Source organism: Hyperolius riggenbachi, chromosome 4 (assembly GCF_040937935.1).
Source record: "Hyperolius riggenbachi isolate aHypRig1 chromosome 4, aHypRig1.pri, whole genome shotgun sequence".
NCBI lineage: Eukaryota > Metazoa > Chordata > Amphibia > Anura > Hyperoliidae > Hyperolius > Hyperolius riggenbachi.
Window position 1 is genome coordinate 490,713,495 of NC_090649.1, and position 13,765 is coordinate 490,727,259.

At 41.1% G+C, this 13,765-nt stretch overlaps 1 protein-coding gene across 1 annotated transcript in view; it reads left to right on the plus strand.

The window, feature by feature from the left end:
- Positions 1-13,765, plus strand: part of PRKCE (protein kinase C epsilon) — a 484,799-nt gene that overhangs the window by 429,767 nt on the left and 41,267 nt on the right. Inside the window, 1 exon segment of the mRNA XM_068233034.1 lies at positions 8,086-8,274. Coding sequence (XP_068089135.1) covers positions 8,086-8,274 — 189 coding nt within the window.

Sequence of the window (13,765 nt, forward strand, 5' to 3'; positions counted from 1 at the left end):
CACCCATTCTATTTGTACACGCATTGAACTTGCTAAGTAATATCACCCATTCTAATTGTACGCGCATTGAACTTGCTAAGTAATATCACCCATTCTATTTGTACGCGCATTGAACTTGCTAAGTAATATCACCCATTCTATTTGCGCGCGCATTGAACTTGCTAAGTAATATCACCCATTCTATTTGTACACGCATTGAACTTGCTAAGTAATATCACCCATTCTATTTGTACACGCATTGAACTTGCTAAGTAATATCGCCCATTCTATTTGTACACGCATTGAACTTGCTAAGTAATATCACCCATTCTATTTGTACACGCATTGAACTTGCTAAGTAATATCGCCCATTCTATTTGTACACGCATTGAACTTGCTAAGTAATATCGCCCATTCTATTTGTACACGCATTGAACTTGCTAAATAATATCGCCCATTCTATTTGTACGCGCATTGAACTTGCTAAGTAATATCACCCATTCTATTTGCGCGCGCATTGAACTTGCTAAGTAATATCACCCATTCTATTTGCGCGCGCATTGAACTTGCTAAGTAATATCACCCATTCTATTTGTACGCGCATTGAACTTGCTAAGTAATATCACCCATTCTATTTGTACACGCATTGAACTTGCTAAGTAATATCACCCATTCTATTTGTACGCGCATTGAACTTGCTAAGTAATATCACCCATTCTATTTGTACGCGCATTGAACTTGCTAAGTAATATCACCCATTCTATTTGTACACGCATTGAAGTTGCTAAGTAATATCACCCATTCTATTTGTACACGCATTGAACTTGCTAAGTAATCTCACCCATTCTATTTGTACACGCATTGAACTTGCTAAGTAATATCACCCATTCTATTTGTACACGCATTGAACTTGCTAAGTAATATCACCCATTCTATTTGTACGCGCATTGAACTTGCTAAGTAATATCACCCATTCTATTTGTACACGCATTGAACTTGCTAAGTAATCTCATCCATTCTATTTGTACGCGCATTGAACTTGCTAAGTAATCTCACCCATTCTAATTGTACACGCATTGAACTTGCTAAGTAATATCACCCATTCTAATTGTACACGCATTGAACTTGCTAAGTAATATCACCCATTCTATTTGTACACGCATTGAACTTGCTAAGTAATATCACCCATTCTATTTGTACGCGCATTGAACTTGCTAAGTAATATCACCCATTCTATTTGTACGCGCATTGAACTTGCTAAGTAATATCACCCATTCTATTTGTACGCGCATTGAACTTGCTAAGTAATATCACCCATTCTATTTGTACACGCATTGAACTTGCTAAGTAATCTCATCCATTCTATTTGTACGCGCATTGAACTTGCTAAGTAATCTCACCCATTCTAATTGTACACGCATTGAACTTGCTAAGTAATATCACCCATTCTAATTGTACACGCATTGAACTTGCTAAGTAATATCACCCATTCTATTTGTACACGCATTGAACTTGCTAAGTAATATCACCCATTCTAATTGTACGCGCATTGAACTTGCTAAGTAATATCACCCATTCTAATTGTACACGCATTGAACTTGCTAAGTAATATCACCCATTCTATTTGTACACGCATTGAACTTGCTAAGTAATATCACCCATTCTATCTGTACACGCATTGAACTTGCTAAGTAATATCACCCATTCTAATTGTACACGCATTGAACTTGCTAAGTAATATCACCCATTCTATTTGTACACGCATTGAACTTGCTAAGTAATATCACCCATTCTATTTGTACGCGCATTGAACTTGCTAAATAATCTCACCCATTCTATTTGTACACGCATTGAACTTGCTAAGTAATATCACCTATTCTATTTGTACACGCATTGAACTTGCTAGGTAATATCACCCATTCTATTTGTACGCGCATTGAACTTGCTAAGTAATATCGCCCATTCTATTTGTACACACATTGAACTTGCTAAGTAATATCACCCATTCTATTTGTACACGCATTGAACTTGCTAAGTAATATCACCCATTCTAATTGTACGCGCATTGAACTTGCTAAGTAATATCACCCATTCTATTTGTCCGCGCATTGAACTTGCTAAGTAATATCACCCATTCTATTTGTACACGCATTGAACTTGCTAAGTAATCTCACCCATTCTATTTGTACACGCATTGAACTTGCTAGGTAATATCACCCATTCTATTTGTACGCGCATTGAACTTGCTAAGTAATATCGCCCATTCTATTTGTACACACATTGAACTTGCTAAGTAATATCACCCATTCTATTTGTACACGCATTGAACTTGCTAAGTAATATCACCCATTCTAATTGTACGCGCATTGAACTTGCTAAGTAATATCACCCATTCTATTTGTACGCGCATTGAACTTGCTAAGTAATATCACCCATTCTATTTGCGCGCGCATTGAACTTGCTAAGTAATATCACCCATTCTATTTGTACACGCATTGAACTTGCTAAGTAATATCACCCATTCTATTTGTACACGCATTGAACTTGCTAAGTAATATCGCCCATTCTATTTGTACACGCATTGAACTTGCTAAGTAATATCACCCATTCTATTTGTACACGCATTGAACTTGCTAAGTAATATCGCCCATTCTATTTGTACACGCATTGAACTTGCTAAGTAATATCGCCCATTCTATTTGTACACGCATTGAACTTGCTAAGTAATATCACCCATTCTATTTGTACACGCATTGAACTTGCTAAGTAATATCACCCATTCTATTTGTACACGCATTGAACTTGCTAAGTAATATCACCCATTCTATTTGCGCGCGCATTGAACTTGCTAAGTAATATCACCCATTCTATTTGCGCGCGCATTGAACTTGCTAAGTAATATCACCCATTCTATTTGTACACGCATTGAACTTGCTAAGTAATATCACCCATTCTATTTGCGCGCGCATTGAACTTGCTAAGTAATATCACCCATTCTATTTGTACACGCATTGAACTTGCTAAGTAATATCACCCATTCTATTTGTACACGCATTGAACTTGCTAAGTAATATCGCCCATTCTATTTGTACACGCATTGAACTTGCTAAGTAATATCGCCCATTCTATTTGTACGCGCATTGAACTTGCTAAGTAATATCACCCATTCTATTTGCGCGCGCATTGAACTTGCTAAGTAATATCACCCATTCTATTTGCGCGCGCATTGAACTTGCTAAGTAATATCACCCATTCTATTTGTACGCGCATTGAACTTGCTAAGTAATATCACCCATTCTATTTGTACACGCATTGAACTTGCTAAGTAATATCACCCATTCTATTTGTACGCGCATTGAACTTGCTAAGTAATATCACCCATTCTATTTGTACGCGCATTGAACTTGCTAAGTAATATCACCCATTCTATTTGTACACGCATTGAAGTTGCTAAGTAATATCACCCATTCTATTTGTACACGCATTGAACTTGCTAAGTAATCTCACCCATTCTATTTGTACACGCATTGAACTTGCTAAGTAATATCACCCATTCTATTTGTACACGCATTGAACTTGCTAAGTAATATCACCCATTCTATTTGTACGCGCATTGAACTTGCTAAGTAATATCACCCATTCTATTTGTACGCGCATTGAACTTGCTAAGTAATATCACCCATTCTATTTGTACGCGCATTGAACTTGCTAAGTAATATCACCCATTCTATTTGTACGCGCATTGAACTTGCTAAGTAATATCACCCATTCTATTTGTACACGCATTGAACTTGCTAAGTAATATCACCCATTCTATTTGTACACGCATTGAACTTGCTAAGTAATATCACCCATTCTATTTGTACGCGCATTGAACTTGCTAAGTAATATCACCCATTCTATTTGCGCGCGCATTGAACTTGCTAAGTAATATCACCCATTCTATTTGTACACGCATTGAAGTTGCTAAGTAATATCACCCATTCTATTTGTACACGCATTGAACTTGCTAAGTAATCTCACCCATTCTATTTGTACACGCATTGAACTTGCTAAGTAATATCACCCATTCTATTTGTACACGCATTGAACTTGCTAAGTAATATCACCCATTCTATTTGTACGCGCATTGAACTTGCTAAGTAATATCACCCATTCTATTTGTACACGCATTGAACTTGCTAAGTAATATCACCCATTCTATTTGTACGCGCATTGAACTTGCTAAGTAATATCACCCATTCTATTTGTACGCGCATTGAACTTGCTAAGTAATATCACCCATTCTATTTGTACGCGCATTGAACTTGCTAAGTAATATCACCCATTCTATTTGTACACGCATTGAACTTGCTAAGTAATATCACCCATTCTATTTGTACGCGCATTGAACTTGCTAGGTAATATCACCCATTCTATTTGTACGCGCATTGAACTTGCTAAGTAATATCACCCATTCTATTTGTACACGCATTGAACTTGCTAAGTAATATCACCCATTCTATTTGTACGCGCATTGAACTTGCTAAGTAATCTCACCCATTCTATTTGTACGCGCATTGAACTTGCTAAGTAATATCACCCATTCTATTTGTACACACATTGAACTTGCTAAGCCCTTCTGATAAGAGTCGCCTGTGGGTAACGTGTAATCAGATTGACTAGGTGATAATTTTATGAAGTGATTGGTTGGTTATAATCACAAGCAACTTATTTTTCCTTGATAGGTTAAAGGACACCTGAACTAAGTGGGATATAGTGACTGCCATATTTATTTCCTTTTAAACAATACCAGTTACCTGGCAGTCCTGCTGGTCTCTTTTTCTGTAGTAGTGTCTGAATCGCACACTGGAAACCAGCATGCAGCTAATCATCCAGTCATCCAGTCAGAACACCTGATCTGCATGTTTGTTCAGGGGCTATGGGTAATTATTTGTTCGAAGCAAAGCAACATTAGGACAGCCAGGCAATATGCATTGTTTCAAAGGAAATAAATATGTCAGCCTCCATATGTCCTTTAACGTAGGATGTGTTTACAGCAAATCAGAGCCCTACAAATTTGTCACATGATCAAACTGATCTTATGCTTCTCCATGAGTTTTGCTATATACCAGAGTTCTCCCCAGAATTTTTTTTTCAGCCGGGTGGCGTGAAAAAGTAGCCGGGCGGGGTGAGATGAGAGAATGCAGGGCCGGAGCTTCTCTGCACAACTCTGCTTAAAGCAGAGGAGGAGGTGACCCGATGACAGCCGGGTGCTCACCAAAACTAGTCGGGTGGAGCACCCAGCTAAAAGAGCCTGGGGAGAACACTGACCCTGCTTTGATACAGGTCTTCTTTGTTTGTGTTTTTTTCCTTCATGTATTTTCCTAGAGAAAACTTTGGACACTACAAGAAGTTCTCATTGAATATTATCATACCATCAGCATATGTTAATAAGTGTGACAAGTTGGATCTATTACTTCGCATTAACTTAATTGAATACATTTGCCCATTTTCCTTCCGAGAAATGTTATTTCAGATGAAGGCGCTCGCTGTATTCCAGCGGCAGTTCATCAACGTCTTTTATTAATGGGCTTTTTGGGTTTGGAGCAAAGAAATATTGTTCAGCTTTGTTTATGAAGTTTGCTAGGAAAATAGCTTTTTAATTGGCTTCTTTTCTTTCAATTGCCTCATGTTTAATTTCCTTTTACCCTAAGAAAGTTCAGTTTGGGCATTTTCAGAAAACTGACCTAGAAAACCCGGGGCCACATGATAGTACTAAAGGAACACTATCAATGCTTGAGTGTTCTAAAATGACAATGTACAAATAATGTCTACCTGCTTTTCATGTTAAATATCAGAGGCAAAAGCTGTTATTCATTGTGTGTAGGATTTAGCTCTATTGGAACTGTAGAGGGGTGTCTGCTTCAATGCACAGCCAGTGTTGTTTTTTTGCATATCAGACTACAGAGTATTTTTCTCTGAAAGCAAAAAAAAAGCTACATTTCCTCTGCTAGGCTGGCTTCTGCATGTAGTGTTGTAGTGTGTTGTGTTGGTGGTAGAATGGTTAGGATAGCAGCCTACAGAGCGGTAGGCCTGGGTTCTATTCCCGGCCAATGTGAGTTGGCTTTTGACATGCTACAAATCCTTAAGCAAGCTATTTTTTCTCTTGGGTGTATCATAATGGTACATGCTAGGCTGGCTTCAGCATGTAGTGTTGGTGGTGGTATAGCGGTTAAGAGAGCTATCTACCAAGCACTCAGACCTGGGTTCAGTTCCTGGCCACGACCTGGGTTCAAATCCCAGCCAAGGTATATAAGCTGGCTTTTGAAATACTACAATTCCCTGGAAGATGAGACCCTCCTCCCTCCGGGAGGACAGAGGAAGGGAGGAGAGAAGGGAGGAGGGTTATCAGGTGGAAATTAGTTAGGTGGGGAAATAAATTTGAATTCCGTAAAATTCTGCGGAATTCCGTTTTAGAGCTATAGCAATTCCGTTCCGACCGCCGGAATCGGAATTGGCCCAAATCCGTCCGGAATCGCGGAATTTCGAATTCTGCGGAATCCAGCGACCATCCCTACAAATAAGTACAAGTATGTACGGTAATTATTTTATATATTTTTAATAGGAACATGAAACGTTATAAATTTTGTTTATTTATATGTCAGCTGCCAGTTTAATGTAACTATTTGTGAGCAGAAGAGTTTTACTTTACTGTTACAGTAAATAAGCCTCTGACATACATACACATATAAGAGCAAAGCTTTACAGACTGTCTTGGAGACTGGTGACTAGTAGTGCTGAGCAAAAAAATTCTACTCATATGGAAATCTCTCAAAGCCGCCACCTCTTGAGTTCTCTCCTAGGAGATAATTTTTCATGTACTCTTTAACCCTTTAGCAGCCACATATAGCAAAGCTATACAGTGGGATGGGAAAGTTTGGGCAACCTTGTTAATCGTCATGATTTTCCTGTATAAATCGTTGGTTGTTACGATAAAAAATGTCAGTTAAATATATCATATAGGAGACACACACAGTGATATCTGAGAAGTGAAATGAAGTTTATTGGATTTACAGAAAGTGCTCAATAAGTGTTTAAAGGGACTCCGAGCAGTGCAGAAACTATGGAAAGATGCATATCATTTTAAAGCTCTCTTTCTCCTCTTTCCAATGATATATAAACCGGTGCCCTACTCCTTTTAGTTTTCGCTATTTTCGCGATTGAAATTGCCGCGGCCGGGATTTCAATCGCGAAAATAAAGAAAACTAAAAGGCGTAGGGCAACGATTTAGGTGTCGCCAGAAAGAGGAGAAAGAGAGCTTTAAAATGATATCCATCTTTCCATAGTTACATAGGCCGACTTTTTCTGCTAAATGGAGCTGCTGACACTGGGGAAAGTGTCGTCCTGTGTAATACAAGTAACTATGGAAAGATGGATATCATTTTAAAGCTCTCTTTCTCCTCTTTCTGGCGACACCTAAATCGTCGCTCTACGCCTTTTAGTTTTCTTTATTTTCGCGATTGAAATCGCGGTCGCGGCAATTTCAATCGCGAAAATAGTGAAAACTAAAAGGCGTAGGGCGGTGGTTAATATATCATTGGCAAGAGGAGAAAGAGAGCTTTAAAATGATATGCATCTTTCCATAGTTTCTGCACTGCTCGGAGTCCCTTTAAACAAAATTAGGCAGGTGCATAAATTTGGGCACCACAAAAAAGAAATGAAATCAATATTTAGCAGATCCTCCTTTTGCAGAAATTACAGCCTCTAAACGCTTCCTGTAGGTTCCAATGAGAGTCTGGATTCTGGTTGAAGGTATTTAGTACCATTACTCTTCACAAAACATCTCTAGTTCATTCAGGTTTGATGGCTTCCGAGCATGGACAGCTCTCTTTACCTCACACCACAGATTTTCAATTATATTCAGGTCTGGGGACTGAGATGGCCATTCCAGAACGTTGTACTTGTTCCTCTGCATGAATGCCTTAGTGGATTTTGAGTAGTGTTAAGTGAAATAAAAAGCAGTGAAATTATATCTCTATAATAAAATTAAAGGTAACCATGATAAACCACGTCAATAAAGTATTTCAAATGCTTTAATTGCCTGTAAAATTTTTGTCTTGCCAGATCTTACAGGAATTGGAATACGGCCCCTCGGTGGACTGGTGGGCGTTGGGCGTCCTGATGTACGAGATGATGGCCGGGCAGCCTCCCTTCGAGGCTGACAATGAGGACGACCTGTTTGAATCCATCCTCCACGACGACGTGCTCTACCCGGTCTGGCTGAGCAAAGAGGCCGTCAGCATCCTGAAAGCGGTGAGTTTCCCGCCTGATTACAGAAGCTCCGCCCCCTGAGGGTTCACGCTGAGGTCACAGTGGCACCGCCTGTACAGGGGGGCGGGGAGGGAGTGACACTACTGATGGGAAAGAAACATTGTGTTTGTGTTCTGCACAGTTGTGCGTTGCACGGATCTGTGTGCCAAAGAAGAATTGTTTATTGCGGAAAAATCCAACAAAGCTGATCTCTGTTATCTTCCTGACAGTTTACAGTCGGCCGTGCCTGCCAGTCTGCGGAACACAATGAGTGCAGAATGAGCTCAGTGTCACATGTGCTGCAGGTGTGTGGCCACTGTATGTGGCTATAGAGCCACGGATCGCACAGGTGAGGGTGGCATTGTAGTAAATGTCCAGGGCCCATATGCGACTAAAGAGGAACTCCAGTGAAAATAATGTGATAAAAAAGTGCTTCATTTTTACAGTAATTATGTATAAATGATTTAGTCAGTGTTTGCCCATTGTAAAATCTTTCCTCTCCCTGATTTACATTCTGACATTTATCACATGGTGACATTTGTACTGTTGGCAGGTGATGTCAGTGGAAGGAGATGCTGCTTGATTTTATTGGCAGTTGGAAACAGCTGTTATTTCCCACAATGCAATAAGGTTCACAGACAGGAAACTGTCAGGACCTTGGTCCTGACATCACACTGTGGGAGGGGTTACACCACACTATCAGCCATACTGCGCCCCCTGATGGTCTGTTTGAGAAAAGGAATAGATTTCTCATGGGAAAGGGGGTATCAGCTACTGATTCAACGGATTCTCTTTAACTTTTTCTCCTGAGTTTTCTCCTAAGTGAGGTTTTCACATTCTTAAGCCACGAGCAAGCTAGAAAATACTTAAAATAGTCTTGGCAGTACCTTTCCACCTATTTTTGGGTGTTTTTTTTTATTGCAAAGTGTTGAAAAGTTATTTTAAACAAAAGAGGAAAAATTAACACTTAGGAAAAAACTGGAGATAAGGTTTATTGCATTTGCGCCCAGGTCTTGTTCAAAAATCAATCCAAACAGGTTAACTCTGTATGTTTTCAAACCAACCTTCAAAGAGAACCCGAGGTGGGATTAAAGAATGTTATCTGCATACAGAGGCTGGATCTGCCTATACAGCCCAGCCTCTGTTGCTATCCCAGTCCCCCTGCACTCTGCAATCCCTCATAAATCACAGCCGTGCTGTGAGGCTGTGTTTACATCTGTAGTGTCAGTCTCAGCTGCTCCCCCGCCTCCTGCATAGCTCCGGTCTCTGCCCCCGTCCCTTCCCTCCAATCAGCAGGGAGGGAAGGTATGCAGGCGGGGACCGGAGTTCTGCAGGAGGCGGGGAGAGCAGCAGACTGACACTATAGAGATAAACACAGCCAGCTCTGACAAGCTGTTTGTCAGCAGCGTGGCTGTGATTTATGAGGGATTGCAGAGTGCAGGGGGACCTTAGGGGGGTTTGGGATAGCAACAGAGGCTGGGCTGTATAGGCAGATCCAGCCTCTGTATGCAGATCACATTCTTCAAACCCACCTCTGGTTCTCTTTCAAGCTTACATTTCAAAAACAGCTTAAAAAACTGTAACCCAGGATTGAAATTCATCCCAATCAGTAGCTGATACCCCCTTTCCCATGAGAAATCTATTCCTTTTGTGAAATAGGAAGGGTCTATATGGCTGATATTGTGGTGAAACCCCGCCCACAGTGTGATGTCATAACTATGGTCCTGACAGTTTCCCGTTGTTGCATTGTGGGAAATAACAGCTGTTTCCAAATGCCAAGCAAGCAGTATCTCCCTCTGTGCATAGAACTCTCAGTAACAAACATTCCGTACAGATCACCTGGCAGAACTAAAGATGTCACCACAAGTGATAAATGTCAGAATGTAAATCAGGGAGAGGGAATATTTTACAACGGGCAAACACTGACTAAATAATCTATAAATGAGTATTGGAAAACATAAGCAGTTTTATTCATTGTTATTTTCAGGTCCAGCAACCTTGGGGATTTGGGCCGAAACGCGATCATGCTGCGGTGAGATCGCCGCTCTATCCACCTGTCGTTTCTATCATTTTTAATCTATTTATCACGACTTTGATTCCGGCGTGATCCGTCAGGTATAGGACACACTTGCGGTGCGTTTGCAATGTTCCTGCGCTGCTAGACTGTACTGCGTCACGCCTCTAACAATCTCAGATCAGCAGGATCAAATAACTGGAACACCCCCAAAATCAAACTCCAAACCTTTATACCCAGAGCCGTCTGTCATGCTGCCCCTACCCTTTGGAAATACTTGCCACACCAAATCAAGACAGTTTCAACCCTGGAGGCTTTTAAAGGGTCCCTGAGGGCCCTTTTCCACTGCAGGTGATTACGATGCTGAATAGCAAAACACTAGCATTTTTTAAATCGCTAGGGCTTGCTAAATAACATAAGAATCGCAGTAGGTATTTTCCACTACCGCGATTTTTCACAAAGCGCAGCTGCTTTCTGGATCGATTTTGCTATGCATGTGCATTGCCTTTGTAAAATCACAATCCTGTAAAAAAAAAAGAATCGCAATCGCTGGCATTTGTGATTAGCGATTGTTAGTGGAAAAGGGCCCTTAGATGAGTGAAAGTTAAGTAAAAGCTTTATACAGTACATACCTGGGGCTTCCTCCAGCCCCATTTAGGCTGATTGGTCCTTCGCCGTCCTCCTCCGCCACCTGGATCCGCCGCTATGGTATTTCCCCAAGTAAGCGCAGTCCGTCTGACCTCCCCCCCCCCCCCCCCCCTCGCTCTCCCGCGGCGCTAGTGTTCTGTGCCTGCGCAGTAGTAATCACTATTAATGCTTTAAATATTTATGCAGGGAGACCCCTTTTATATGGAGTTGTAATTTAACTGCCAAGTCTGTTACCCCCCCCCCCCCCCCCATAATGATCTGGATATTTTGTACGACCCTTTCCTTACAATATTAAATACTTACATTTTACAGGTCAATAAGTAGCATCTGCTTGGCTTGTACATTCGCCGTGGTTCCCTTGGCAATCTGGAATGGATTTCACGGGTAAAATGCGGTTTTATTTATGTTTAACCACATCAGATAGTTTGGTTGTTTCCTTATTACATGGAAAAGACAGAAATATATCCAATAATATCCCTTATCTGCTGGGCTGATTCACAAAGGAAGGAGTAGAAGTTCCATTAAATAATCATGAAAATATTTGCTGTGGGTCAGAATATTCCCGGGAGTGCGTTCTTCCATTGGCTAAACTGCTTAACAGAATCATGTTATGCCGGACTCTTATAATGGCGTTCCCTGTCTAGTCTTGGGAATCGGAAATGCAAAAATAAACTTTTTTTTGTTGTTGTTGTATTTATAGAGGTTTATTATCTGCAGGGGAAAGTCATTTATCTAGAAGACCCCTTTTACACATTATAAGTCTGCCTTGCGTTACCCTTTTTTCCTGCAGGGTAACGCAGCAGCAAGACAGTGAGGTCTAGCAGACATACCGCGTCGCATTGTGCAGGAAGTGCTTCCGCAAAGTCAACTGCGCGTTACCGCTGGACTTCCGCAGTGGCGGAAGCAATTATTATTATTATTGATTTATAAAGCGCCAACATATTCCGTGGCGCCGTACAAAGTGAGAAACAAACACGAGGTACATACTAATACAGACAATGGTGTACACTAATATACGATATACATAATTAGTGACAAAATACAAAGAATGATACAGAATACAAAATACAGAAGTGGTAATGACAGTGATAAAAATAATATGATAAATAAAATGTATAATGATTTCCAAGACACAAAAGGGGGAGAGAGCCCTGCCCTTGCCAGCTTACAATCTAAAGGGAATGGAGGGACAAGAGGAGGGGTAGTATACGATAAAATATATAGAGGCAGTGTGTTTTAGGATACCTAGTAGGAGTGCAATTTGGTCTTAGGACAAAGGGAAGTGGCCTAGGGTAGCGCATATGCTTGTCGGAACAAATGAGTTTTTAGAGAGCGTTTAAAAGTAACAAAGGTTGGCGAGTGACGGATGTGTTGTGGGAGGGGATTCCAGAGAAGAGGTGAAGCGCGTGCAAAATCTTGTAAACGTGAATGTGAGGAGGTGATTCTAGAGGGAGGACAACAGAAGATCGTATGCAGATCTGAGATTGCGATTGGGTTTGTATCTGGAAATGGGCGACGCATACTTCTTAAAAAGTTCTTCGGAATGACAGGAATGAGGCATACATAGTGACATACTTCCTGCCCGGCGGGGGATACGTCACTAGGCGAGGGGCATGCAGGGTGTAGAGGGGCAGATCTTTGTATATGACCCTGTTGGCGCACTCTGGTGGGACACGGCAGGGGCATCGCCCATGCTGGAACAGGATGATGTATGAGGACAAGGGAAGCCTCTTTATCATACAGAGACTTCCCTCTCCTGAATTAAGTATTTTTTTGCCTTTAACCCCCTTGGCGTTATGATACTTTCCAGATTTTAGGGTCTAACAGCCATGCAATTTTTTTTGCATGCTTTTAGATCCTAAAACCATCATGCTGCTAGGGAGCTCTGCAGCAGCCCATCACTCGCTCACCTCCCTGGAATCCAGTGCTGCAGTTCTCCCTCCGTCCTCCGGGTGGCGCTGCAACCCTGTAGTGAGATTGCCGGCTGTCACCATGACGACAGACAGTGATCTAACCAGGGGGAAGCAGAGCCTGGGTGTAAAGGGAGAAGAATGGCGGCCGTTGGGATCCCCTGTGAGGTGAGTTGAAACGCCCGCTGCGCGCATTGCTCTGCATAGACCTCCCAGCAGCTACCACGAGTTCAGCTCGGGGTTACCGCTACTTACTGCTAAGGAGGTTAAATAATTACAGGTCTGCAATAGCCATGGGGGCCTTCAGCACAGTTTTTCATCAACAAACAATGCTGTTTTATGTTTTGATTTTAAAAACAAGTCACGCATTCAGCTTAACATGTGAGAGATGAATGGCCTGTCTTGTCCAATAGTTTACTGTTTCAAATTTTTCACATGCAGGAATCTGTTTGTGACTTTTTAGGGCCAATCAGGTTTTTTTTTTTTAATAAACTAATTAAGAGGACCAAGGTTGTAAAATATAAAATATGTATTGTAAACCTCTGTTACAGTAGGTAGTAGAAATCTGACAGAAGCGACAGACTTTGGACTAGTCCATCTCTCCATAGGGGATTCTCAGGGATATATTTATTTTCAAAAGCACTTAGTAAATGGCAGTTGCTCTGTACAACTGCCAAAAACTGTAGCGAGCAGGGAAGCTGGCCAGCATCATTGTTTGAATCCTTTTTGGGGAATATCTTTACAAAGAATAAAAAACCTTGCTGAGAATCCCCTATGAAGAGATGGACTAGTCCAAAACCTGTAGCTTCTGTCAGATTTCTACTGCCTACTGTAAGTGACAGCAACATAGGAGAAAAGTGATTTATGTCTTTTTACTCTGGAAAAAACGTACTTCTTATTTGTCTGTTTGCCATAGCGCCCC